Below are 24,538 nucleotides of genomic sequence, written 5' to 3'. Positions count from 1 at the left end.
GCGGACGGACGGACGGACGGACAGACTGACAGACGGACTGACAGAAGGAGGCCGTTCCTATAAACCCCTTCCTGCTACACGGAAGGGGATTTATAACTGACGTACGTAAAATGAGGGTTTACAATATTGTCTTTATATTTTCAGTTGTAACTGGTTGTGGCAGGCTGAAGTGCTACAAATGTAACTCCCAGGACTCACCATCTACCTGTGGTGAAGATAGTTTTAACGCAACGCGGATGTTCACAAGGACGATACTACTAGCGGAAGTACCAGTGATATTACAGGAGGAACCAGCTGTGTCCGTGGCTGGGCAGTAAACGATAAAGGAACATGTACGTGACTTACTATGTTTTACAAATTAAGTTAACTTTTAGATATTTGCAAATGCATTGTTGTTTTTTTATGCGTTTGAAGTCATATCGACGCTGCAAAGGTCATATGGTAAACTCAACATTCCTTACGAAATTCGAACTCAAAGCGGCGAGGGGAGTGTATTCTAGCTGCTCTACAAATATGCCCCAACTTATCTGCTAAAAACCATCTCCTTGATAACGCTAGAGATTACCAGCTTTTATATGTAGATTGATCTATGTGTAACTCAAACGGTCACTAATGCCATTGCTTTCATAACAACAAAGGAAGTATCAAATGAATTGTTTTGGTGTATTCCATTAAGTCTGGTTTTGCATTTCCGGATATTATCATTTCTTTGGTCCAGAAAAACAGATTTCATGCACTTGAAGGTCAAATGTCAAAAGAGAAAACTCATGTCCGCATAAAAATTATTATGATATAGAAATTGCCAGTTACCATGCATATATTGCTATTCTAATAGGCATATACCAGTCAAGGACACATATACATTGCTTATTTTGATTTCATTAATGTTTGCAAGTTTGTATAAATTACTCGGATGACATGGTTAAAAGTATAATGCACCGGGAGATTGTCACGCAAACCCCGGGAAATAGCGAAAACCATGATTTAATTGTTGATTTTTAAATTCCTGGAAATATATGTTTGCCTCTTCGGCAATCGTCGAATGTTAAGGTCTCGCTAAAAGTATGTCATTATCCCCGGTCATTTTGGCACCAAAACAAAACCATTACAATTACCAGGTACTGTTGGAACGAATGGAAGGTTAAAAACTCCCACAAAAGTTTACAACTTACGGATGAAGTAAGGGACATCATTTTTAGGTACTGTTACGCAACACATAGCAAGTGCTGTTGTGATTTACGTACCACCAACAAGGACACGTGCATCACGTATATAAAAACTTCTTAATTTAGTAGATACCGTTATTAACTGATATATTACCTTCATGTTATTAACTAATATATTATCTTCCATGTTATTAAGTCATATATTATGTTTCAGATTACTTCCGGGACAAATCAAACGAATTTGAACATGATGGCTGCGAGACGCCTCAGAAATGTTTCTGTAGCAGCGACTTGTGCAATTCTAAAGCCTCAAGACCGGTTTCCATGGCGACGACTGTTACAACAACTCTCTGCTCTTTACTCGGAAGTGTGTTTATCCAAAAGATTTTCATGTAGCTTATGATAAGAAGTGAGCATCATTTCATTTAATCATCACATGACCAATCTTTTACATAATTTTCCGTTTTTTGTCGTATGGCGCTAGACTGACAACTGCGCACATCTTATGCACCATAATCTGACCTAACAAAATGGCGAAAAAAGTTCGATGATCATGATGGATTCATGACGTCGTCAAACAGTGTAGCAATACCACGTGACTATGACGTCATTTTCGGTATCATTTCCAAGACAAATATTGCTCGATTCGGAAAAGAAAATACCCATAAATATTTTATTTCTGTACCAATTTCTTTGGGATATGCACCAGTCTACGGGGAAAAATATAAGCTTTCCATAGAATATTGGATCTTCGTCAGTTTATAAGCCGTTTTATCAAACACTGTGCATAACCTTGAAAGTTGCTTGTATTAGAGCGGGCTTCAGTTGCAAGCTATTTCGTTTTCTGGCGTTATCTGGTCTACCACGGGGGAGGAAGTGTTACACGAAGGATGGAGTTCTTATGATAACTTGTTTGGAGTTCTTATGATAACTGTCACGGAGTTCCTGGAAAACGTTACGGATTTCTGTGGAAAACTTTTCTATATACTTGGAGAACTCGCGTAAAAAATGGTTATTTTTAACTTTAAATGGGGAGTTTGAGGTGCTAAATTTAACTTTGATAATTAAGCTTGCCCTACATATTGTATTTTGTTTCAGAAAAAATCTTTTAGTCCATATTTTGTCGCCTTTTTAAAAAAAATCTGGTAGTTTTGAGAAAAATTACCAAATTACTTGCTAATTCGTACATATTGACCTTTTCATTTGTGATCTTCTTCGTTGCTATACATAATCACCTAATTATTATGGAGAGTTGCAAACATAAAGCCAATGCTAATAAATTTATACCCGATTTTTCAAATGTTACGGAGTTCTTGCGATAACTCAAAATATGTCCTGGAGTTCTTATGATAACTTTTGTTACTGCCAGTGTGTTTGTGCTTAATCACGGCACGTTTAAGCGTATTTTATAAGTCAATAAGTGTGTAAATCATTATTAAGCATAGTCCGCTTATCATTTGCACAAAAATTTGGTTATATAACGTTCGTTTTGATCGTGTCCTTCAGTTCAAGAGATATTTTTCTTACCTCCGTTTCTTGTGTTTTTTGTGTTTGTTTTGATCTTTTTGTGTGTGTGTGTTTTTTTTAAATTTTATTGGAATGACTGTAAACATACTTGATGTAGAGCATTTACTTACAGGATAAAAATACGCTTTGAATCATGATTCCGTCATATATACATTATTCCTGGCAGTTTTAGAGAACATTACGTAACTATGCTATCGGTGTGCATGTAAATGGTTTTCAGCAAAATAGGAGGTAGTATGCACTACCTTTATCTAAATTTAATGAGGTGGGTGTCGTTTTTATGTATTCAACGGGTATTTCAATTTCTAAAATGTATCAGTTTTTGTCATAGAAACGTATAAAGTTCTATGACAATGGTATGACGATAGAAAGTAAGTCTGCAATAAGATATGAGTCACCGTAAGGTTCATGCCGTTTATCGACCTTGTTCCTTTCTCTATTAAATCCAATGTAGCATCACGTGACGTACAGCAATCTCCATATTTCGGAAAATTACTGCATAAATTTTTCTTATCAAAGTTGGAGTCCTAGTTGTGGAAATTTTGCAACAACTTTTGCTGTAATTGATTACAAAAATATATTGTCGAACTTCTTTCGCTCGAACCCGTAGGGCACGTGCAAATTTGTCGAAGAGATCGGTAGTAATCGGTTGATTTTTTATGCATAAAAAGATCATACATTTCGGGTGCATGGGTGTGAAGGGTATCCCGGTTATATACGATACATGGTATATTATGATACAATTTACTTAGCCGCTTCTTGAGGGAAGCCCAACTTATTGTCTGCTTTAGAAAGGCGGTTGCTTAAAACATGTAACTGAGAAAAAAGTGTAAGTTTTAAACAATCTTTCCTTGGCGGTTTAAGCCATGTTACTGCTGATTCAGGTTTTCCTGAAGATTTCTGTTTCTTTGTTTGTTTCATTTTACGCCTTTTCCCAACAGTATTTCAGTCATATGGGCGGGTAGTTTCCTAACCATCGTTCCTGGAGAGTTACACCAGTACTAGACTACCTTCCTCCGTGCTAAACTACCAAAGCATTTCCCGGGGATCGAACCCACGCCAGAGGTAACTGGATTAGAAGTCATCGACTCAAACACCTCGACCACGGAGGCGGTCGTTCCTGAAGATAGCTTAGCACCTGTTTATCCTATATAGACTGTACACTAAAGCAGTTTCATGTCTTCTCCAGATTTATTGAATGATCGTGTTTTAATTTTGCCACATGGCCTCAATGTTGCATTTGCGGAAACATATGACATAAACTTTTGTTGACGAACAGTATACAAAGAAATATTTAGTGCATTCGTTGGGTTTTATAAAGTCAATATGATTTCGCACAAATTTAATTAGGAACTAAAACACGATCAAAACCAACGTTATATAACCAATTTTTTGTGCAAATGATAAGCGTACTATTCTTCATAATGATTTATACACTTATTGACTAATAAAATACGCTTAAACGTGCCGTAATTAAGCACAAGAAACACATTGGCAGTAACAAAAGTTATCATAAGAACTCCAGGACATATTTTGAGTTATCACAAGAACTCCGTAACATTTGAAAAATCGGGTATACATTTATTAGCATTGGCTTTATGTTTGCAACTCTCCACTATAATTAGGTGATTATGTATAGCAACAAAGAAGATCACAAATGAAAAGGTCAATATGTACGAATGAGCAAGTAATTTGGAAATTTTTCTCAAAACTACCAGATTTTTTTTAAACGGCGACGAAATATGGACTAAAAGATTTTTTTCTGAAACATAATACAATATGTAGGGCAAGCTTAATTATCAAAGTTTAATTTAGCACCTCAAACTCCCCATGTTAAGTTAAAAATAACCAGTTTTTACGCGAGTTCTCCAAGTATATAGAAAAGTTTTCCAAAGTAATCCGTATCGTTTTCCAGGAACTCCGTGACAGTTATCATAAGAACTCCAAACAAGTTATCATAAGAACTCCATCCTTCGTGTAACACTTCCTCCCCCGTGTCTACGCCATGATTAAAAAGTCAGGTTTACATCAACCGGTTGTACGGAAGGCAAAACTCTACCTAGATATGTTCATATTTTTATTATGAATGACATAAATCTGAAAAAGTAAATTGTAGAAAGAGAACGGTAGGCATGTTGTATTGCATTTGCAACGGATTCTAAATCTACTTTAAACTGTAGTTTGGAACTGGTGCCAGAATTGACAATTGAAGAAAAAGACAAGATTTACGCCATAAATAATAAACATATAAACATATTAAGGTAGGATTTTGCTGTCTGTACTCCCGGTTGATGTAAACCTGGCGTAGACCAAATAACGCCAGAAAACGAAATAGCTTGCAACTGAAGCCCGCTCTAATACAAGCAACTTCCAAGGTGTATATGCAAAGTGTTTGATAAAACGGCTTATAAACTGACAAAGATCCAATATTCTGTGGAAAGCTTATAATTTTCCCCGTAGACTGGTGCATATCCCAAAGAAATTGGTACAGAAATAAATTATTTACGGCTATTTTCTTTTCCGAATCGAGCAACATTTGTCTTGGAAATGATGCCGAAAATGACGTCAATGTCACGTGGTATTGCTACACTGTAAAACGTTTCAACAACGACAGAAAATCTTACTCTTTCTGATTCTTACACGTGTTAAAACACAAAAACAGCAACAAAGACAAACGAAATGCTGCTGATGGATGAAAAAGAAAAGAATTTAATGCTAAATATACATATCAATTTACCGTTAATCTTTAGGAAAATAGAGCTTTGAAACGATAATTTAAGAAATACTGCAGAATGAGGAACTACTTTTTATGGCGGTTTTATTCGAAAGTGGATGTTGTTTAGCAAAGTCCTTTTTTCGGACGATTGTGGGAAATGTAGTAATAACTATGTATACATTGCAAGCAATACAAGGATCATCACAGTTATTGTTCGAGATAATAAAATAAATAACACATGGGTTTGTGACTTTGTGAGTAACACTAAATTATCCCTCGAAAAAATACTTTTACCCGAGGCTAACGCCTCGGATAATATCTTCATGTCTAGAATTGATGGACGCAGACTGTATTTCAATTTTATTTATGAACTTACAAAAATACCACTCACAATACCAGTAAATATATTATTATATATATGATTTTAATACTCGTATTAGAATAAAGTACAAGATGGTAATTTATTATCAACTCCCTAATTGTGTATAAATCTATTTATATTGTTGTTTATGCTGTAGATTATAATATTGTTACCATAATAAAACTCATCTATGCATGTTAAATTAATACATTAAATTGTTATTATATGTTAATTTATTCATTCTATTGACCTTTGCCTTATATATTGAATAACAAATCAAACTGTGTATTGTTGTTGGTGTTTTTTCTTCAATTTTATCATAAGAGCATACATTTCAGTTAGTGTAAATTGACTGATGTAAGCAATTCACTTTCAAATAAATAACATAGGCCTACACCCCGTACTATACAATAATTGTACACGTATATGATTTGCTAAAATACCAAAAACAACAAATAATATGGAATTTTAATTTTGTTATTATTTCATTAATTAATGGAATATATCAAAATATCAAATGAATTTATTTACGTCAAGTATGGCAGTAAACAAATTATTTATCATATCGTTCAGAACAGACAAATATGTATGACTAATTAGCATAAAGTTGACAACACAAACAAACGAAAACAGGTTTAATTACCTAGCGTTCTACACAGTATCAAAGTACTTAAAGTACTGATGGAAGGCGAAAATATAATTTGATTGTGACACCTCATGTTGCGATATTTAGAAAGTCTTGCTTCTGAAATCAGTCTTACATGTATGACCAAAACTGAGCTAGAAATTTAAAACGTTTCACAGAAAAGAGACTTAAGACTCATACATGTGTCACAGGGTGAGAAAAATGTGCAGCCTGACCGGGACTCGAACCCGGGACCCTCGGAATACCGTTCCGCGACTCTACCGACTGAGCTAACCGGCCGCTTACACATCTTCTCCCCTAAATAGTGAACAGTTCAGAACCGTGACATACTCCCCTGCTATATTGAAATTCGTCCTCGAATTTTACAGAGTTACAGAGTAATGTAAATTAAACTCTGAGCTATATCAGTCACGGCCCCACGTTGGGCGCCAAATGTCACAGGGTGAGAAAAATGTGCAGCCTGACCGGGACTCGAACCCGGGACCCTCGGAATACCGTTCCGCGACTCTACCGACTGAGCTATCCGGCCGCTTACACATCTTCTCCCCTAAATAGTGAACAGTTCAGAACCGTGACACATGTATGTTGTAACTTCTTCAATTTCAAAGCTCCTGTCATAATATTGCTGGGAAATAAATAAGTCCAAAACCTTAAGTCTATGACTAAAAAATAAGAATGTTAATGGAACAAATCTTAAGTGAAAAATGATAAACTCCCGAAGTATAGGTCTTGTGTATTATGTCTTGAAGATTATCTTAATAAATTTAGTATAAAATGGTAAATATGTTTTTACTTGAAATTTATTTTACGACAATTCACATAGTCTCTCCTACAGTATCATCAAAGAATATGTATATATTATATTATTACATTTAAGTTATATTAAGAGAAAGCTTTTGTATTATACACTGCGTCTCATGTTTTATTAAGACTATGACCATGAAATAATAACAATAACAAATCTATATTTAATTGTAAATGTTATAAACAGGATATATGTTTGATAATGTGTAAGATAACATTTTATCTTTAACAACAGTATTCTCACGAGTGACGTAATCCACTCGAAAGCGTAAAATAAATGTATATACATTTGTATTTTGGTGTAACTTATATTTATGTATGCTATGTATCTTAAAGTTGCAAGCCTCCAGATAGCAAACATTGTTCAAGGAAATCAAACTTGAGGAAAAATGTACGAAAAATTTAAGAAAAGTGAATTGATTCAACATTCAAGTAATAATTTAAATGTTTTGCGCGACTGATGACTGATTTTGCAGTATTTATCACCATATTTTCTACTGCATGACTAACGCAGTAATGGTTGTATTTATCATATTTTGACTCATTTTTTTGTGTTTACCTGATTGTAAGTACTGTTTGCAATGCGTAAATTACTTTGTTTGTTCACTTCATAATATTTTAATTTTAAATACATTTTCAAAATTTTCATGAAAATTAGCTTGAATCTGGATGCATATTGCTTCTGTTGGTGGTTTTATTATATAACCAAAGACAATATCATTTAAGTTTGAAACTTTGATAATCAATACGATTTAAAAAGTAAAATCCATAACAAATTATATATTTTCAATTCTTTCCCAACAAGCAATTCTTTGTAGATATTGAAAATGTCTTGATGTTTTGATAAGCTAAAAGACACATACATTTATATATTGATAACCTTTTCCCTATTAAAATACCAGCTCGAAATTTATGAAGTTATCCAACGTGTATAAGGTTGTGTTTCCTGGGCTGCAATATCAAAAATGTACAAGGATTAAGGCCGCCCAGGGAGCTTTATTCGGCGAAACAGATTTGCCAACCTTTTATCTCCATAAATACATGTACATATACACATCGTATATTCCATAACTTTTAAGACTTAAGCGAGACACGTGTTCCCCTTTCAACTATATGAAACTAAACGTTATCTTTCACAAAAAATATTTTCCAACTACGCAAAACAAAGAATTCAATAATTTTTGATCAATAAAGAAAAAAACATTCACTTGAAAAAGTTAGCCTGTTTAAACTTTAGTTAGAAAGACCTTCAAATTATCACTGAATTTGTTTATTTGGAGAGGAAAACGTTTAATTGGTCACGTTTTCATCTTTATAATCTATGTATAAGATATATTAATATAGAGTTTTATTGCAATCAATTGTCCTCAAGATTTAACACTAGAATATTTAACACTAGAATCTAAGGGAGCCTTGTAAACATTGCTTAAATTGTTAATTATAATTAACAAAAGTAATTTATACCACCACAGAGCGCTAATAGATGATGTTTTTATATTCAAGGTGAAGAAATTGATTTTTAGCCTAAATAATTGTGGAACAAGCCGAGTTTTATATTGGGAGAATGAGTTTAGTTGTTACATAATTATGTAAATATTAAGTGTAGTCAATATTTTTTTTTAATATTAATTCAAAGCGGACTGGTATACTTTGATGTTCTTTCAGTACCAAACAAAATGATATAATGCTTAATTTTATCTAAAAAATTGAAATCTGGCAACAACTTTGCGATGAATGATTCGTCAGTAGTCAAATTTCAAATGGACCTTTGAAAAAGGGGACCTTAACAATATGAAAATAGTTGTCTTAAGTCAATTTTAATCATTCCATTGTCTCTAAAAAGAGGAAAAACCAACCTCAAACCATTTGAACATACTGACATTCATAATTTTGGGGAAGAGTCAATACGGGTCCAGAAATGATTGACAGCAGCTTGATAATATCAGTTACAAATTGTTTTTTAAGTACATTTGTTTGTATTTTACATGAAGTGCAAAATAGATAATACTTTCAAATTTATACTGTATATAGATATATAACCTAAAAATCGTAGTATTTAAGATTTACGGGGTATGCTATGTATATGGAAATATGAAGTGCCAAGTTAGACTGAGGGATGGTCCCATTTAGTTCGACAACTCACATTTAGACTATGACGTCATTTTAAGTATCGATTACATCGTATCTTGTAGGAGGGACGGTCAGAAAATATCCGGACTTTTGACTCGTTCTCGAAAACCATATAACATTTTAAAAAAATCTTTCTACTGTTTTTCAAAATATTCTCCACCTACGTCTACGCACTTTGCCATCTTCGTGGGAGCTTTTGTATTCCCGCGTAGACCTATGTTTTAGGTACTGTGTAACATCAGATATCAAAGCCGCCCTGGTCTTATATTTCTTTCCAGCAACAATTTTTTCAGTTCTGGAAACAAATAAAAGTCACAGGGGGCGAGGTCTGGGCTATAAGGAGGGTGAGACAACAATTGCTATTTGTAAGAGTTGATAACCTCCACTGTAGCTGCGGCGGTATGGGAGGGGGCGTTATCGTGAAGAAGGAGGACATTTTTCTGTGCTAACCTGGGACGCATTTGCTTCAGCTTTTCTCTAAGATTTTTCAGAATTACTCAGAATTACTTCAGAATAGTACTTGGCGGTGACAGTTTGACCTTTTGGCATGAAATGAGTAAGTAGCATTCCTCGTGAATCCCAAAAGGCAACAAGCATGACTTTGCCAGCCGAAGGAGACAGCTTAAACTTTTTAGGAGGTGGGGAACCAGCTCGTTTCCACTGCTTTGACTGAGCTTTTGTCTCAGGTTCGGAATAATGAACCCACATCTCATCTCCAGTGATAATGCGGTTCAAAAACTTATCTCCTTCACGATTAAAACGACTTAAATGTTCTTTTGCATTGGTTACTCTGGTTGCCTTTTGATCTGCGGACAGCTGTCTAGGCACCCACCTGGCACTTACCTTGCTCATGCCTAGGTGTTCGTGTAAAATCTTGTGTGCCGATGCCTTACCGATGCTAAACTTGTTGGCTACCTCCTCCAAAGTTACTCGACGATTTTTGTTGACAAAAGCTTTAACATTTGCTACCATTGTTGGGGTCACCGCCTCAGCTGGCCGCCCAGTCCTAGGCCTGTCACAAACACTTGTTCTGCCTTCACGAAACTGAGAAACCCAGTTGTAGAAGGTTGAACGTGATACACATTTATCAGAAAATCTTTTTTAAGCCTCTGAAAGATGTGGCAGGGCTTTTCACCTTCTGCAACCAGAAACTTTATTACAGAGCGTTGTTCCTCTAACAAAGAGTCCATGATAGACGAAACACCTATCATATATCAGAGGGCAAAATACTGTGTATACAAAAATAAACTGAACACGTTATTGGGGAATGAATGTAGTTTTCACCAATATTTAATGTGTGTATATAGCTGCACGTGGAAAGAGAGGAGCATGAAAAGTCCGGATATTTTCTGACCGTCCCTCGTAAATGTCCAATAAGAGAAGTAAATTAGAAGTTTTAAACCCAATATTCTTGGAAGCCCGATCCTCGTTTCTATACATCACATATCAGGTATATAAATAATGCAATGTTCGATAGGGAATTAGTTGATTAAAATTTTTGGCAGAAACGCTGGTATTTTGTGACGCAAATATTGCCAGAGAAAAGGAGCGGAATAAAGTAAAGAAATGACTTTTACAAAGATGTTGACGCGGTTGGTTGTTTTTACGTATATTTGTTTAGGTAAGTAGTAATGAAAAAATAAACACAATTTATTAAATTGTTTTTAACTATTATTTTTTTCTAATGTTAATTGATTGACTTCTTGATAATTTCATTTTATCATTTTTTTTATTTATTATTTTTTTTTAATTTTTGAGATGATTCTCTGCATGAGAAGGAATTACAAGATTACTAAATATTTCTTTTTAAAAATATCGGTGAACTTTTAAACAGTTTTGAAAATGTAAAAATATTTTAAGCAGATATTAGAGCCACCGGGATATTTAAGACGTTTTTAATTTGTCCTGAAAAAAACAACAAAAAAAAAAAACAAAACAAAAAAAACACAAAAACACATAAAATATTCACAGATGCTTGGCAATTAATTAATCATTTATGTAATACGTAATATGTAGACGTCTATAAAAATTAAACATACTCAGCAACGTAGTCCAAGAGCAACTGTAGCTGTTTAAGGTAGAATATAGGTATACAACGGGATATTTAGGACGTTTTTAATTTGTCCTGAAAATACAAAAAAGCACATAAAATTAATAGATGTTTGAAAATTAATTATTTATGTAATAAATAGAAGTCTATAAAAATTAAACGTACTCAGCAACGTAGTCCCAGAGCGACTGTAGCTGTTTAAGGTACAATATATGTCCCTATAATAGGAAATAATTGTATTTCAAAATGCAAAGAAGAAAATTCTTGAATTTTCTTAAATCGCACGATTAAAGATAATCATGATTGAAACAAATTGTTATGAAAACAAATTAAGGGGTCACCACCCTGCTGTTTGAATAACCTGCTCCTGAAAGAGATTTTTCTTGGCTCTTTTGAGTCTTTTACAGTCGTTCCAATGTCGCTCACTTTATATTATTTATTTTCTGTCTATTACTTACTTTCTGCTGTATGACAAAGATGTTTGAGAATATATTTTCAAGTTGTGGAAGGTTGTGGGCGTTTGAAGTGTTACCAATGTAACTCTCAGGATTCCCCGACAACGTGTGGAGAGAAAAACTTTAATGCTGATGCCCACAAGGATACCACAGTCAGCGGAAGCACATTGGTTAATTCATTGAACGGTGGAACCAGCTGTATACGTGGCTATGCTATAAACGACAAGGGAACATGTAAGCAGCTTATAATCATGCTCCTGTTCAAAGATGTTGTGTTGTTTCTTTCTCTATGATAAAAGAATTCTCTTGTGTAACTGACCCCTATTGGTTTGAAAAAAGTATTGTTTTTCTTCAATATATAAAAATAAATGCATTGCCAAGATTACAATGCTTATAGATTAAATAGGAATAACGTAGATTTTTTTTAAAGTTGATAATAAAGATTTTTCTTTTCTGTTGCTCGAGCTGCATAATTATGTATACATCATTATCCTTGTGATCAATTGACTCTCTGAGTATGGTTGTTTATCTCCTTAAAAGCAAATGGCTAATACGTGAAATCATTGCTTAATTGTTATATCATAAATTCGTACTTAAAATAGCAATATAATATTTTGTTTCGGGGAATTTTTTCGGCTTGTGTATGTAGTACAGTATTTATTTATCGTAAATAACATAAACATTCTATGTTACACCTCTTTCGATTAATCGCAACATAATTTTACCGCTTTGATTTTTTTAGGTATAGCGTGATGCTCACGATAAAACAAATTCAGTCATAATATACATGCGAATAAGGAAGAAACGGCATATTCCAAAGGCCAAACAAGTTTTCTCCCCGTACTGCACATTATGGTGCCTGAGTTGGTACACTGCGCATTGCGTTGTCGAGAGCGACAACACAACCTATATTGTTATCGCCTTTTCGTCTTGTCGCTAGCGATAACACGACAAAGCGCCAAACGGCGCGTTGTCGCACTGTCGTCTTGTCTCTAGCGAAGCACGCCAAATGGCACGTTGTCGTGAGGCGCGTTGTCGCGATGTCGCCCTGTCGCTTGGCTTATAAGCCAATCCTTCGATTTGAACCGAGCGACAATAAACATCGCAACAACATGCCGTTTGGCGTACATCGTAAGCGACAGGACGACAAGACGAAAGTCCGACAACGTGCCGCTTGGCGCTTTGTCCTGTTGTCGCTAGCGCCAACACGACGCACAAAAGCGTCCAAAATCAGCCACCATAGCACTTATATGTTGTTTATTTTTCTGGTCCTTTGAGATAATTTATTCTAGCACATATAGTATTGTAGACTGGACGCCGCTTGTTAAAGATCGTATACTGCTTGACCCATTACTTCATGAGATTTTTGTGAAAAATGGCTGTTTTCATTGAAAAAAGTTCAAATTGCTATGAACTATAAAATAGGCTTTAATACTGATCAAACTTGGCACAAATGTTGACTTGTAACGGCATATACAATCTTAAATTTCCTGTTCACATAGCAACGAGGTGACATCTCAAAATTGCCAAAAATCACTATTTTGCGTTGATTTTCCATCCGAACTGATTTCAAACTGCTGCAACTTCTCAATGGATTGAGTCAAAGGCTTTTCAGCGTTGGTTACATGTTACCTTAAGGTTGATCTGAGGCCATTTTAGCCTCTCACAAGTCCACAGTTTTCTTGGGGATGAAGAGGTCTGCTGACCACCTTCAACCCCCCAAGCAGAAAGGGGCACACCCCCCTCTGGCACCCCATTGATGTATCTATTTGATAGGCGATGGCACCGAAAAAGTGCTCACATTTTTAACACCATTTATCAAACGAAAACAAGTGTTTGGTGTCTAAATAGGGCATTTTCACTATTTGAGGCCTCAAAGGGGAGGGGGGGGGGGGTTGAAAGCCGTCAAAACAGGTCTATATGAAGTAAAGGGTTAAGTCGGTATGGGGCGTGAGAGTCGTTGCACTTTCACATTATCTCTAATATACAGACTCAATCAAACCAAGTCTTCATTATCATTTCCACTGCTTCTGATGAATCTCTCTTTTTTCATTTGACCAACAAACTTTCTTGCCAAATGGGGTTCATAACATATCTCACACCCTTGTCATCACCGTATTTTCAACGCCTTGAGTATTTTAATGAACGTAACCGGTTTGAAAACAGAGGACAATACTATAAAATGAAACACGGTACAACATTTTACAGTTTCTAATACTGAAAATGTACTTGTGTAAGGATAGAAATTCTGAAAATGATAAGATCGATCAAGACCAACGAAATAAGAACCCAAATAAGAAATCAACTCAACACATAGCCGAGGAAACAACAATGCCGGTCAAAATTCATACAGGCAGTTGATAGGTTATCTGAATTGCTTTATTACTTCAGTAAATGAAATTTGGCGATACACTGTATTTCTTATTAACTTTAATTTCAGACTATTATCGTGACAAATCAAATGCGGCCCTTTGGGATGGATGCACGACTCCACAAACGTGTGCTTGCAGCGAAGATCTCTGTAACTCTAAAGGGTCTAGGGGGATCTATGTGACCTCAACCTTTCTCTTCTGTTCCTTGGCAACGGTTGTTGTACAGAAGATGACGTTTTGATACCTGTTGATACTGGTTGTGATATGAAGGACTGTCATACTTTTATCATTGCTAGAATTAGAATTTTAATGATAAGATCATATGTACATGTACTTTTTTTGAATAAATTAGGTGTGTGCGTGCTCGTGTTTCTTTATTCTATGAGTTTTACGAATATTATGTACTTTTTTCAATATTAGTTAATATGAATGTGTGGAAGATAGCGTTTGGAGTGTTCTTTTGAACAATTAGTTATTAGAACTACCGATGGATTCAGACCACAATAGGCATAATATTTTTTACCTTTTGCCTTCTTTCTAGAACCGTGCAACAAACAATGGAAACAGTTAAACATGCACGTGAGGCACATTCTTTACTCATATCTTTAGGTTCTATTTCATCATATGTAGACTCGTAAGGTTTTGTTTTTGTTAAATATGTTCAGCATTAACTGTCAGCATATGTTTACAAGGGACTCCACTGAGCGTCTTTACATGGCGTAGCTGAGAATAAGTTTTCGATAATATATTTTTATTTTATGTCGGTGTTGACAAATAACTTTAGTGCAAAATGTCTGATCATTAGCTCACTCCGTTTCACCAGATTGTGAAAAATAATTTAAAATTAAAACGCGTTACAACGCTTTTCACTCAAATCGGTCTAAGAATGACTGAAAATACAATTATCAATGTAATTCTGAGTATATTTCTTACTTATCTTTTGCACATCCTTCCGAATTAAGTGCCCCAGGTGATCTATGTAGGAAATTAAACTTCATGTTTTAGACTTTTTGACCTCAGTGGAGTTCTTTAAAAAAAAGAAAATGTTACGTTTTACTGCAGTGCAATAAGGGATTGGAATTCATTACCATATGCAAGTAAGAAAATAGTTAAAAAACAATATTACAGTCAACTATCGTTATCTCGACATCGCTTTTCTCGATATTTCGTTATCTCGATGAAATTTTGAAAGTCCCGATTTTCTTCCTTCTTTATCTATATTGGAAATATTTGTTTATCTCGATATTAAAATTTAAAATGGTTGTTATAAATCACATTATCTAGAACATTGTAACACTCAAACATAATATGTATCGTTTAATTTAAGAATGTTAATATAGGAACATCCAAATCCTACACATATTTTGGTATACATTGGTCTAATCCATTGTTTTTCTTTTTTGTATATTGGTATGTACAATAATGTAAGTAAAAATCAATGGACCCAAACAGAAGTAAGTTTTTATAGGTTTGTTTCTTTTGCATTTCTTAGTTTATGTATCACATGGCATATCTTTCTTAACTGTATTCCAAGTAAGAAATTAGTATTTATCTATATGTAAGTTTATTTACATTATGTTTCTCGAGTAAGTGCAAGTTGCATATTGTACAGTTGTAAATTGTATCTTTAACATATAATTTCTTTTTGATTTTTTGTGATTTTTTAAAAAAAAATATTGTATTAAAGTAGATGTGATAGTTATTTGTAGTTATAATTTTTATCAATCAATCAATCAATTTAGTGTAACTTTTGAACAAGTCGTTATTCTAAAATGTAGTCTTCTGAACACAGGTGCGATGGAAAAACCGATTTTTCTTTGTACCGAATTTTTTACTTCGATGTTAATTTTTCGTTTAATTTATTCGTATTTTGAAGCGGAGCATGCGCATAACATTTTTGTATACTGGATCTAATGATTTTAGGCTTAAAATGCAATGCATTATCTTCACTTTGATACGCAAAAATGGATGCGGCCAGCAATCATTCTCAACACTGTGGAGAGGTCTGATGCAAAGCAGAAAGTAAAAGGACAGATTTATTTTAAAGTACATGCTCACATTCCCGCGTTCCGTATACACAAGGTGTTATAGGAATTCTTTCAAACAGAGTGCCAAAAGTGAATGGCAAAACATAGATTTTGGAGTCAGAAACGTTTCATTAATCACGTTTTTTTCCTTATGTATAGGATTCTATATATACACGTTTATGTTTAAGATGCTAATTTCATTTCCTGAGGTTTTTATAGAACCTTGCAAACATTGCTTAGATTGTGATTTATACCACCACTTTCCATTTTGATACTTAATAATAGTAGTACAAGTATTTTGAAATGCCCAGTTCTTTTCAACCAGAGTTATCACTGAAGTTGATTTATAACTTTAAAATACTAAGTACAAAGTACCTGTTTGTGACCACAATCAAACAAAGACCACTAATAGATGATGCGAGTAAACTCGAGTTGAAGAAAACTGATTTTTAGTCTGAAAAATTGTGAAATAAAATGAGTTTGTAAAGGGAGAATGGGTTAGTTGTTAAATAATTATGTGGATATTTAGCATAGTCACTAAAACAAATTTAAGTATTTTATCTAGTCAATAAAAAAGATTTTTATTGTATTTAAAGTATTAATGCAAAGCAGTCTGGTATACCTTGATGTTCCATCAGTACCAATATAAATGAAATCTCTAAAGCGCGGTTTTTGTTTTGTTTTTGTTTTTACTTTGAATTGATTACAATTTTGCGATGAATGAGTGGTCAGAAGCTAAATTTCAAATGGATCTTTTCATTCCAAAGAGAAAAAGGTAACAATGTAAAAATAGTGGTCTTAAGTCAATTTTGAATCATTTAATTGTTTCGTTCATCCGGCAATTTAGAATGAGGGATGGTCCCATGTACTTCGACGACTCGTCATTTTGACCATGACGCAATTTTGAGTTTTGAGTAAATAAATTAAATACACGTTATTCATAGAAGGTTGATCCTAATTAACATAAATGATGTGTAATAAATCCCGTGTAAATTACAAATACATACTAGGTATATAAACAATGTTGAACAGGGAATTATTTTATTAAAATTTTGGCAGAGACGGAGGTAGTTTTTGATGTCCTAAGAATAGAAGCGGTATAACGTATAGAAATGATTTTTACAAAGGATTTTACTCGGTTGATTGTTTTCACGTTTTCCTGTTTAGGTAAGAAGTAAAAAAGTACACAATTCGTGTTATTATACCCCCGCACAACAAAGTTGTAAGGGGGGTATACTGGAATCAGCTTGTCCGTCCGTCCGGCCGTCCGGCCGTCCGTCCGGCCGTCGTTTTTTCTTGTCCGCCCAATAACTTAAATTCCTTTGACCTTAGTCTTCATATTGGCCATGAAGGTTAGTCATGATTAGTAGATGACCCCTATTGATTTTGAGGTCACTAGGTCAAAGGTCAAGGGTCAACAGGGGTCTTGACTTCAAAAGCTTGTCCACCCAATAACTTAAGATTCCTATGACCCATAGTCTTCATATTTGGCATGGAGGAGTTAGTCCTGATTAGTAGATGACCCCTATTGAACTTTGAGGTCACCAGGTCAAAGGTCAAGGTCACAGGACCTTGACTTCAAAAAGCTTGTCCGCCCAATAACTTAAGATTCCTTTGACCACACAGTCTTCATTATTTGGCATGGATGTTGATCATGATAAGTAGATGACCCCTATAGACTTTGAGGTCAACAGGTCAAAGGTCAAGGTCACAGGGGCCTTGACTTCAAAAAGCTTGTCCGCCCAATTACTTAAGATTCCTTTGACCCACAGTCTTCATATTTGGCATGCAGGTTAGTCATGGTAAGTAGATGACCCCTATTGACTTTGAGGTCACCAGGTCAAAGGTCAAGGTCACAGGGGCCTTGACTTCAAAAAAGCTTGTCCGCCCAATAACTTAAGATTCCTTTGACCCACTGTCTTCATATGTTGGCATGCAGGTTAGTCATGATTAGTAGATGACCCTATTGACTTTGAGGTCACCAGGTCAAAGGTCAAGGTCAGAGGGACTTTGACTTCAAAAAGTTTGTCTGCCCCAATAACTTTAGATTCTTTTGACCCACAGTCTTCATATTTGGCATGGAGGTTAGTCATGATTAGTAGATGACCCCTATTTATTTTAAGGTCACTGGATCAAAGGTCAAGGTCATAGGGACTTTGACTTCAATAAGTATGTCCACCCATTAACTTAAGATTCCTTTGACCAACAGTCTTCATATTTGGCATGGATGTTGATCATGACAATAAGGTGACCCCTATTTATTTTGAGGTCACTGGGTCAAAGGTCAAGGTCACCGGGACCTGTGACAAAAAAAAAGATTTTCTTCTCAATTGCTAAAGAATGTCCTGTCCTCGCAATGTATTGATTTTGACATTTTCACATTTGAAGCATGTAGAATACATAACTTAGCAATGTACTGGCTTAGTAACCTCAGATTTGGCAGGGAGGTTGTCCTTCAGCTCTAAATGGCCACTGTTGATTCTGACAAAGTGGTATGCGGGGGTATTCACGCCATCATAGTGGCAGTTCTAGTTGTTTTAAAGATTTAAATTTAATGTTATCTAAATGTTGACTTAAAGATTTCATTTTATCATGCTTTATTTTTAAGTTTTGAGGTAAATTTCTACATGAGAAAAGTACAGTTACTTTAAAAAGTTCTTATAGTATCGGTAAAACTTGAAAATCTGTTTTTGGCGAAAATGTGAATAAACTTTAAATTGTTAAAAACAGTTTATTCAGAGGCCACCCAAAAATACTTTCAACCTGTTTATATTTCGTATAAAAATAAAAAAAAAGCCTATATTTGAAAATTAACTTGTTATCTTAAAAAGAAGCGGGGGCTAGTAAAAAAGTCAAACAATATAAACAGTTCAAAAAGGAGCGACGTAGATGCGACTGTAGCCTAATGGGAAAATATAGTATTTCTAAAAATTACAAAATTTAAACTAGCGTATCTAGAAACTTTCTTATATCTCAAGATAAAAGATTACCTTGATTGAAACAAATTTGATAATTGATAAAATAATACTACTTTTTTATTACCCTTGCATTTGAAAGTGATTTCTTTGCTCTTTTTGAACTGTTTTAAAACTATCAATCGCAAGGACTAAATCCGAAACATTTCCACATTATCTGTTAAGCTGAAAAATTATTAGTATACAGATACTTTTATTTTATGCTTTACAGGTGATACTGATTTATCCGTGAAAGTTATATTTGATAATTTCACAAAATATAATTTCACCCTTTTCAATGACCGAACTTTTTTTTTTTAAATGTTTCCCCATGTGCGTACCCTTAATTTTATTTTTTGCTTACAAGTTCTGACATTGTCAGTACTGTTCAGGATAAATTCAAAACTTAAACTTGAATTAAATAACTTGAATTTCAAAAGTAATAAGATGAAGAAAAAAATTTACGTTAATTTATTTAAAATATCAATCTCCAAATATCGTCACTTTAATTTTTTGTTTCATTTTCACAGTATGAAAAATACAATTCCTTCAACATGCAAAACTGCTCTTGATGACATTTTGGCATGTTTAATTAAGTATCCTACGAGGCAATACCTGCCTAATGCAATATGAAAAGTAGAAGAAACTAGAATTGGTTGTTTTTATTATTAAAACAAGCGGTCATTCATATTTTTCTAATAAAATGAATAATGTCACTGCCATTTAACTTTGATTGTCAAACTTATTTTCAGCCCAAGACTTCTTTTTTTACGTATTTTATGAGAAATCGACTAATAGAGGCTACCAGTGGGGAAAACAGATTTTTATATTAAAGTTAATATTAAAGAATACTGTTTTTAAAGCCCACTCGATGAAATCAAATTTCATCTTACACACAAACAAATAACCTCTATGATCTGATGACACAAAATGTTTATAGATAAATGATTTTTGATGAAGATGCTTGGGAATATATTTGCAAGTTGTGGAAGGTTGTGGGCGTTTGAAGTGTTATCAGTGTAACTCTCAGGATTCATCAACTACGTGTGGAGAGAAAAACTTAAATGCTGATGCCCACAAGGATTACTACAGTCAGCGGAAGCACCATAATTATTTCTCCACATAATGGTGTTACCGAGCTGTATACGTGGCTATGCTGTCAACGACAAGAGAATATGTAAGCAGCTTACAATGTATTATTATGATGCTTCTGATTTCTCTTTCTTTCTCTTTGATAAACGAATTTTAATGTGTATGTTATTATTTTTTGTTTTGAAAAAAGTATTTTTTCCGTCATATGTATAAGTAAATGCATCGTAAAGATTACGATGCATAAAATAAAATCGGGATTTTACAGACAGTTTTAAAAGTTTATCAAGGTCTTTCTTTTCTGATGCTCCAGGTAAACCGACCAAAGTAGCACATGTGTGAGTTTCCGCCAGTTTATCCCTATTGAAGACGGGCGACATTGTTAAAATTAAAATTAAGTTTTTTTGTTTTAATTAAATAAATATTGACCTGCTGATCTTCTTAAATAAACCTTTCTAGCTTCTATTTTTGGAAAGTGATATCAAGATGAAAATAAGTAAATGGTATAGATCTATCCTGGTGGCAGGACTAAGCGCTTTGGGTTTCAGCAGCATGCGAGCGGTTTGCCTTGTTCTTCACTTTAGTATCATATTTTTTTGGTCGTTTGAGATCATAGATTCCAACACATTCATTTGTAGATTGATGATAACCGCTTGATCCTGTGCAAGGGGGTGGGAAAGTTATTGCACGTTAACACTATCACTCATAAATTGACTCAATTCAAAGTTCATATAATCTTTTTGAATGCTTCCCGTGGGAACTTCACATTTCTAGATTTTATTTGCATTTGATTGAGAGCAACAAACATTCCGGGCAATGGAGATCACATGAATGGAATGAATATTTTTGGTGACAGGCAAAGATTTATAGAGTCTCTTTGTGAATGGAAGTGGTGTGGTGTAACATACCTTGCGCTTCTCCCTCGTCATCACCGTATTCAATCTTTAACGCCCCAGTGTGTTACCTGTAAGAATAAAATCACGATACTTCAAGATAAAACACAGGACAACGTTTACAGCTTCTAATACTTAAAACCTACTTTTGTAAGGGTAGAAATTCTGTAAATGATTAGATCCATCAGACAAACGAATAAAAATAAGAACCCAAATAAAAAATCAAATCAACAATTTGCAGTAAAACATTGCCGAGGAAAATTTATAGGGGCAATTGATAGGCTTATTACTTCAGTAAATGAAATTTGGCGAGACACTGTATTTTTTATTCATCTTTAATTTCAGACTATTATCGTGACAAATCAAACGAGGCGCTTTGGGATGGATGCAAGACTCCACAAATGTGTGCTTGCAGTGAAGATCTGTGTAACTCTAAAGGGTCAAGGGGGATCTATGTGACCTCCACCTTTCTCTTCTGTTACTTGGCAACGCTTGTTGTAAAGAAGATGACGTTTTGATACCTGTTGATACCAGTTGTGATATGAAGGACTAGCATGTTTTTGTCATTGCTACTCTTGAAGACTAGTTTTAGAATTTTAATGATTACATCATATGTACATGTATTTTTGTGAATACATAAGGTGTGTGCGTACTCGTGTATTAGTAAGCGCGCGCGCGTATTTCTTTATTCTTTTACTTTTGACTAAGCAATTTTTTACTTTTTCAATATTAGTGAATATAATGTGTGAAGATGGGCGTTTGGAGTGCTCTTCAATAAAACAATTTAGTTATTTAGAAACTACCAATGGATTAAGACCAGAATCGGCATAATGTTTTTTACTCCGTTGTCTCCTTTCTAGAACAAAAACAAGTGGAAACAGTAAAAACATGCACGTGAGGCTAATTTCATACTCAATTCTTTAGGTTTCGTACTCACCATTTCAATTTGATCATTTGATGACACTCTTCTTCTGTTAAATATGTTCGCCTCACGAAAAAGAAACGAAGAGCTCTGTTAACGTATAGTTTTTGCATTTATTTTGGTTTTATAGGGACTCCACTGAGGTTTTTTTGACATTACGTGACTAGGATGTTTTTAGATGAATGTTCTATTTGATATAGGTCTTAACCAATAATTTGAGTGCAAACATGTAGCAGAAAAACACGTATATTTCTTACTTATCTTTTCTAGATCTTTCCGTTTTAAATTCGCCATGTGATCTATGTAGGACATTAAAATTTCATGATTTAGGCTCTTGGGCCTCAATGAAGTCCCTTTTAAAAAAGAGAATGTCACTACAGTGCAATTAGGGATTGGAATTTATTACCAGATGCAAGTAAGAAAATAGATTAAGAAACATTAACAACGTGAATTTAAAAATGGGGGTTAAAAAAGGGCCAAAAAATAATATTTTCCATGGGGACGTGATAACCCTCTCTAAAAATGGGGTAAAAATATACTAAAAAATGGTATCCTGGGAGATTGGGGGCCAAAACTTGTGGTTAAAAATTAATTTTCCCTTTTTGTTTTTTAAAAACATTGGTGATTATGGTTTTGTTGATATTTTGGGGGAAATTACTTTAAATGAAAATTAAAAATGAATGAACCAAAATTAGAAGAAAAGGTTTTTTGGAGGGGCTTTTTTTTGGGCATTCCCTAAGTTTTTTTTTTTGGGCTGTTTTTCCAAAAGGTGGGGGAAATTAAAATTCCCACTACATGAAAGGTTTTTAAAAATTTAGGTTTTCTGCGAGTAAAGGTGCAAATTGTAAAATTGGGCGGGGTTGAAAAATTGGGGTTTTTAAAAACATTATAATTATTTCGGGGTTTTTCTGTGTATTTTAATGGGGGGGCGCACAACTTTTCCCCAAATTTTGAAAACCGGGGAGGGGGGCATACAAATATGGTTTTTCGAATTTCGCAGGGAAAGATGGAAATCAAAGGGGGGGTCAAGGGGGGCCAAATCAACCCCGAAGAAAAGGTAGATTTTACAGAAAAATGCCGCGATTTGCAAATCTGACCCCTAACGGAGGGCTACCAAAGGCCCACGCGAGGGGCATCCATCCCAACACACCGAAGTCATCTCAAAGATGCAAATTTTCCAAAGTTATTTCCCGCCCAGGAAACCAGGGCGAAATGTCACCCCCATGGGAAACGCCCGTCGAAAATTGAAAGGTACTATCCCGTTCGAACTGGTCAAAAAAAGTCACAAAAAGCCCCCTTGTGGTAAAAAAACCTTCGGCCAAAACGGGCGGAAAAAATTTTAAAGGACAAAAAAAGGGGCTGTAATGAGGCCCGGACCTGAGTCACTTTTCGGAGATGGGGGGTTACCCGGGAACACCCATGTCTAAAGATAGGCGGGGTTTAGTTTTTTTTCACTCGAAAAAAAGCAATTTTTAGAGCAGAGCCATTTTTCCTGCAATAAGGGAAAATTTTGGGGTTTTGGGGGGGCGGAATTTAAAACCCCGAATAAATCCCTGTCTGGAAAAACCCGGAAATGACAAAAATAAACCACAGTTTTTAAAACTAGTAATTTGATATGTTTTTTCAAAATTTGGGAAAATTCTTTTTATTTGATATCACTTTATTTTTTGGGGGGGCCCCCCGAAACTGGAATTTTTTTTGAAACCAAACAAAACACTGTGCCTTTCCGTCTTTTTCTGCCCGTAAAACATTTGGGGTAATCATTTTAATGACTTAAAGAACCCTTTATCTTCCTTTTTTAAAAGTTCTTTAAAAGGTAACGGTAAATGCCCCCTTTGTTATTAGGAAAATATGTAAAAAGATCAAGGTCTGGGGGATCTTTAAGGGACAGGTTTTGATGGCATGGGGAAAAAACCCTTCAATTTACATGTTTTTAAAAAGGGGATGGGGGTTTGGGGGCTATCAAAATTTGGGTAAAAAGGGGGCCTTGGGGATAACTGTCCCCCGTGACCCCCCGGGAGGCTGTCAAAAAATACAGCGGGAGACCATGGTCCTTTTGTATTACCCCCGGTCTAAAATTTTGGCAGGCCCTCATCGAAAAGGGGTTTCTCTGGGAAGCCCTTTGTATGGGTTTTTTAAAGAAATTCCCCCACTTTCCTTTTTTTTAAACCCTCATTTTATAGGGAAAATGGGGAAGGCCAACTTTTTTCTCTCCTTTTCTACGACGGGGCCTTTTCCCCTTGACCCCGAAATAGGACCTCTTTTTTCTTCCTTTGCCCCCCCTTGGGGTTTCCCCCCTCCCTAAGAAGATAAAAAACAAAAAACAAGGAAATTTAAAAATTTGTCGAATGGGGGAAAGGGGGCCAAAACAAAAATTTGACTAAAGGAAACCCAGACAGAAATTTTTTTTTTTACCTGAAAGGGGG

General features: G+C 34.8%; 1 protein-coding gene across 2 annotated transcripts; it reads left to right on the top strand.

The window, feature by feature from the left end:
* The first annotated feature begins 10,797 nt into the window (after positions 1–10,797).
* Positions 10,798–21,878, top strand: LOC132714380 (uncharacterized). 2 transcript variants are annotated; one of them, XM_060697243.1, is made up of 3 exons: positions 10,798–10,971; positions 11,901–12,089; positions 14,296–15,340. In XM_060697243.1, the coding sequence occupies exons 1-3, from the start codon at positions 10,917–10,919 to the stop codon at positions 14,466–14,468; spliced, it is 417 nt and encodes a 138-aa protein (XP_060553226.1). In that variant the 5' UTR covers positions 10,798–10,916; the 3' UTR covers positions 14,469–15,340. The 2 variants fall into 2 exon arrangements, with proteins under 2 accessions (XP_060553226.1, XP_060553225.1); XM_060697242.1 differs by lacking the exon at positions 14,296–15,340 and adding an exon at positions 21,536–21,878 and having other exon boundaries at positions 10,802–10,971.
* Positions 21,879–24,538: the final 2,660 nt, after the last annotated feature.

The sequence above is a fragment of the Ruditapes philippinarum genome, unplaced genomic scaffold, assembly GCF_026571515.1.
Source record: "Ruditapes philippinarum isolate M1 unplaced genomic scaffold, ASM2657151v2 ctg4123_1_1_1_1, whole genome shotgun sequence".
NCBI lineage: Eukaryota > Metazoa > Mollusca > Bivalvia > Venerida > Veneridae > Ruditapes > Ruditapes philippinarum.
The sequence above is the reverse complement of the archived record's forward strand: the minus strand, read 5'-3'. Positions and strand labels throughout refer to the sequence as shown.